Source organism: Nothobranchius furzeri, chromosome 16, assembly GCF_043380555.1.
Source record: "Nothobranchius furzeri strain GRZ-AD chromosome 16, NfurGRZ-RIMD1, whole genome shotgun sequence".
Taxonomy (NCBI): Eukaryota; Metazoa; Chordata; class Actinopteri; order Cyprinodontiformes; family Nothobranchiidae; genus Nothobranchius; species Nothobranchius furzeri.
The window spans coordinates 35,272,338-35,276,074 of NC_091756.1; the positions used below are offsets into that span (position 1 = coordinate 35,272,338).

General features: G+C 41.7%; 1 protein-coding gene across 1 annotated transcript; it reads right to left on the minus strand.

Moving 5' to 3' along the window:
- Positions 1–2,084: 2,084 nt before the first annotated feature.
- On the minus strand, positions 2,085–3,040 carry LOC139063526 (zinc finger BED domain-containing protein 4-like). Its single transcript, XM_070545621.1, has 2 exons — positions 2,473–3,040; positions 2,085–2,337 (listed from the first exon to the last, which is right to left on the minus strand). Exons 1-2 carry the CDS (start codon positions 3,021–3,023, stop codon positions 2,085–2,087), a joined length of 804 nt encoding a protein of 267 aa, XP_070401722.1. The 5' UTR covers positions 3,024–3,040.
- Between the last annotated feature and the right edge of the window lie 697 nt (positions 3,041–3,737).

The following is a 3,737-nucleotide window of genomic DNA, read 5'->3' on the forward strand; positions in this document are numbered from 1 at the left end:
GCGCTGTGACGTAACCGGCCGACGAATCCGGCCGACGTAGGATGCAGACCCTGAATTGAGACATAGCCATTGTCCTGCATGACTAAAGGGGAAGCAGCGTGAGCTCTGCATAGAGCGTAATGCTGCGGCAGTTTTTATTTTATTTTTTCAGGTTAACTTTTCAATACAAGGCCACGAGCCACACAATAAACTTCGGAAGCATGTTGAGGGGAAACATACTTTTATCATTGCTTATTTTACCATTCAACTTACCACTGACACAACAAATATGCTTAAAACTGAAGACTTACCTCCTACTTCCTCATCACCGTCTCGTCTCTGCTTGACTCTGCTGCTCCGCTGCATGTGTGCTGTGACGGTGGCTCCACCCCACGAGGAGTGGAGCCCACAACATGAGTTCATAAAGCTGGCGCCTTCTGCTGGATAGGTAGCGCTATATCGGCCGTCTTTTTGGCCAATAGCCGATAGAGTTAATGACCCCTATATCGGCCGATAATATCGGCTGGCCGATATATCGGTCGGGCCCAAGTTTTCATGTTATGTGATTCAATAAAATTTTAATTTGACATTTTATGTTCTCTCTCTTTGTTGTAAAAAAGTTAGATATGTTTTAGTGCTTAAAATTAATGCTTTGCATCCGTTCACACCTGTAGCTGTTGGTCAGCTAATAGCCATGTAATTTCAGGACATGTTGCTTCAGCTATTAACGATCTACTTTTACATCTTTATTCTGAATTGCTTATTCCGTTTTAGGCCAGTCTTATTATTGAAATGAAAACAAAAAGAAAGGATGCTTATGGAGAAATACAAAATTGGCAAGATATTATTGATGATCAATATCCTCCAGCTCCGTTCTAATGACAATATCCCATCTATGTGTGTGTTGCTGTCCAACTGTCAGCAGACCAGGTCAGTTGAAATGGCAGAGAAATGAAAAACAGCAGACATCAGGTCGTTTTTTTAATGCTCCAGAACGTCAAGTAGAAACTTGCATTTTGATAAAGACATCTATAAGAAAGAAATTAAATGCCTATGAAACTGTTTCTAAATGGTTTCATTTAGGGATGCTCCTATCAGGTTTTAATCTGCCGATCACCGATACCGATCAGCCAAGAGGCCGATCATGGCTGATCAGCCGATTACCGATACCAATTACATAGATTGGCTGTAAATTGTTCATTTAGCTATGGTGAGTTCTAATGCATGTGTTACATATTAATTCAGAAAAAACATGGTTTTACTTCACGTCAAATTATGTAATATCAGTAACAATTTATAAGAAATTGAAAACATTAAGGCTCTCTTTAGGCTACAAATAGTGCAAAAAAAGTCAATATCTCACATCACCGCCTAAATCAAATTAAGTAACCAAGGATTCATTCAGATTCAAATGGAGCATGTATTCTATTAACTATAACTTAAAAAATCAAAAATACCTGAGGCCATGAATTATCAAACTCTGTTTATTGTTATACCAAAAATGAAAGTGCTTACCATTCTTATAATGTATAAAATAAGCATGACTCTTTTTCTCAAGGTAAATAAAATGGCACATTTGTCACTTATAACGTATAAAATAAATATGACTCTGTTTCTCAAGGTACCGGTAAAAAAAAAATAGCACATTTGTCACTTTCTTATAAAGTATAAAATAAATATGACTGTTTCACAAGGTAAATAATGTAGCCCATTTGTCACTCGAACAACATACATATGGTCTTAAAGACCCTGAAACAGAAAACTGGCACAACTTAAAGTGCAACTGCTTTAAACAGGGAAACGTGTTAAACAGCATTTGTGTATGCTAAATATTTATGACGTGTTTGACTTGTTGAGAAGCATCATGGGAAGATTCTTTTTAATAAAGAGGAGCATCTCTGCTTTTTCAGTCATGAGTCTATTCCTGTGTTCATCTACAATGTTGGATGCAGCACTGAATAATCGCTCACTCTCTACACTTGTGCAGGGTGCAGACAGGTAGGCTCGAGCTACTTTAGCAAGGTCTGGAAATCTCTCCTTATTAGTTTTCCAGAATGCCAAAGGTGATGCACTCCGAGGGATTGGTGGCTCTGAGAGATAGACAATCATCTCTGATGGTGCTGGTCCTGCTGGAGTGTCAGTGTGAGCCTGCCGTGGGGTTTCTTCTGCCAGGATTTCACCGAACATGGAAGAAAAGGATCCTGGTCGTGACACTTTCTCTGCTCTGCTGGTGGTCCTGTGTTGCTGGCTTCAGCTTCTTGATTTGGGTCCCTCTGAGAGGCCTTTGTGATCAGACGAAGAAGCTGTCTGTGTGTCTCGATCTTGACTGCGTCTTCAGAGTAGAATTTGTCTTTGTATCTAGAATAGGGGTGGGGGGACATCACATTCATTTCTTATTAAACTTGTAGTTTCTGGCAACTTGAAAACAAAATAATTAACTATGGATAAGTAAATGCTTACATTTCAGCATTATTTATTTTATAAATTTCTCACCTTGGGTCCATGATGGTGGCCAAACTGTAGAGAGGTTCCTTTTCGATATCAGCAAATCTTTTGGAGACAGCTTCCAGCAATGTGGCCTTAGTTGTCTTCACACCATGATCTGCTGCAGCATCTTTGGCAAGTAGGCGCTTTAAAACCAGCACAGAGGGTATGACATCAGCAGCAGATGCAGTTGATGAGCATATTTCTTTAGTCAGCTCTTCAAAGGGTTCCAGGAGTAGTGTTGTGCTTTCAATCAGGTCCCACTGGGAAGATGTAAAGGTAGCAGGTAGCTCAAAGTCAGCAGCATAAACGCCCAAAGCTCGTTTTTGCTCCAAGAGGCTGCGGAGCATATAATAGGTGCTGTTCCACCTCGTGCTGACATCTTGCTGCAGTCTTTTGGTGGGCTGTCCCAGTTGTTTTTGTACACTCTGAAGTCTTGCATATGCTAATGGAGAGTGCCTGAAGTGTCCCACAATGTGTCTCCCTTTGGCAATACTGTCACTTATGCTGTGCTGTGACAGCACAGCATCATGGATGGCCAGCTGCAGGGTGTGTGCCATACACCCCAAACTTGGTAACCCAGCATCTGCCATAGCTTTTGTCATGTTTCTGGCATTGTCTCTTAGTATCACATGTACCCTATCTTTTGGAATATGCCATGTTTGAAACATTTGTTCAAATGCAGCTGCTAAAGCTAGTGCAGTATGGGAACCGGAAAACTCCTGGGCATGCAGAACAGCTCTTTGAAGTTGAAAGTCTGCATCTATCCAGTGAGCTGTTAAGCTCAGCATTGACACAGGACTGACATCTGAGCTCCAAATGTCACTTGTGAAACTCACAGAGGATGAGACGCTTTCTTTAAGGAGTCCCTCGATGAAAGAATACACTGTCTGGTGGAGCTCTGGAAGGGCTACGTCGGCAAAATATTTACGTCCCGGTAGAATGTAGCGAGGTTCCAAGTGGGTTAGTAGTCGGCGGAATCCGGCGTCTTCCACAACTGAAAAAGGCTGGTCGTCTAGTCCAATAAACTCGATGATTTTTCGGGTAATTTGCTTAGCCTTTTGACTGTCACGCTCATATGGGCGAGTGTTTCCAAGCGTCGGCTGCGTTAGCTGCCGTCTGACTGTGGCTGCATTAGCATTAGCTGGCTTCTTTTCAATGTCTGCGGTGAGCCTCAAAAACTCACCATGCTCCGCCAAGTGTTTCGTCTTTAAATGTCGGATCAAATTCGTTGTGTTGAATTTTTTTGAAGTGCTTCCTCCGCGGGGTATGTT

Coding starts and splice junctions, on each gene's coding strand:
- LOC139063526 (XM_070545621.1), bottom strand. CDS start 3,023: ATGGCACACACCCTGCAGCTGGCCATCCATGATGCTGTGCTGTCACAG. Junction 2,338..2,472: donor GCCACCATCATGGACCCAAG/GTGAGAAATTTA, acceptor CCCCTATTCTAG/ATACAAAGACAAATTCTACT.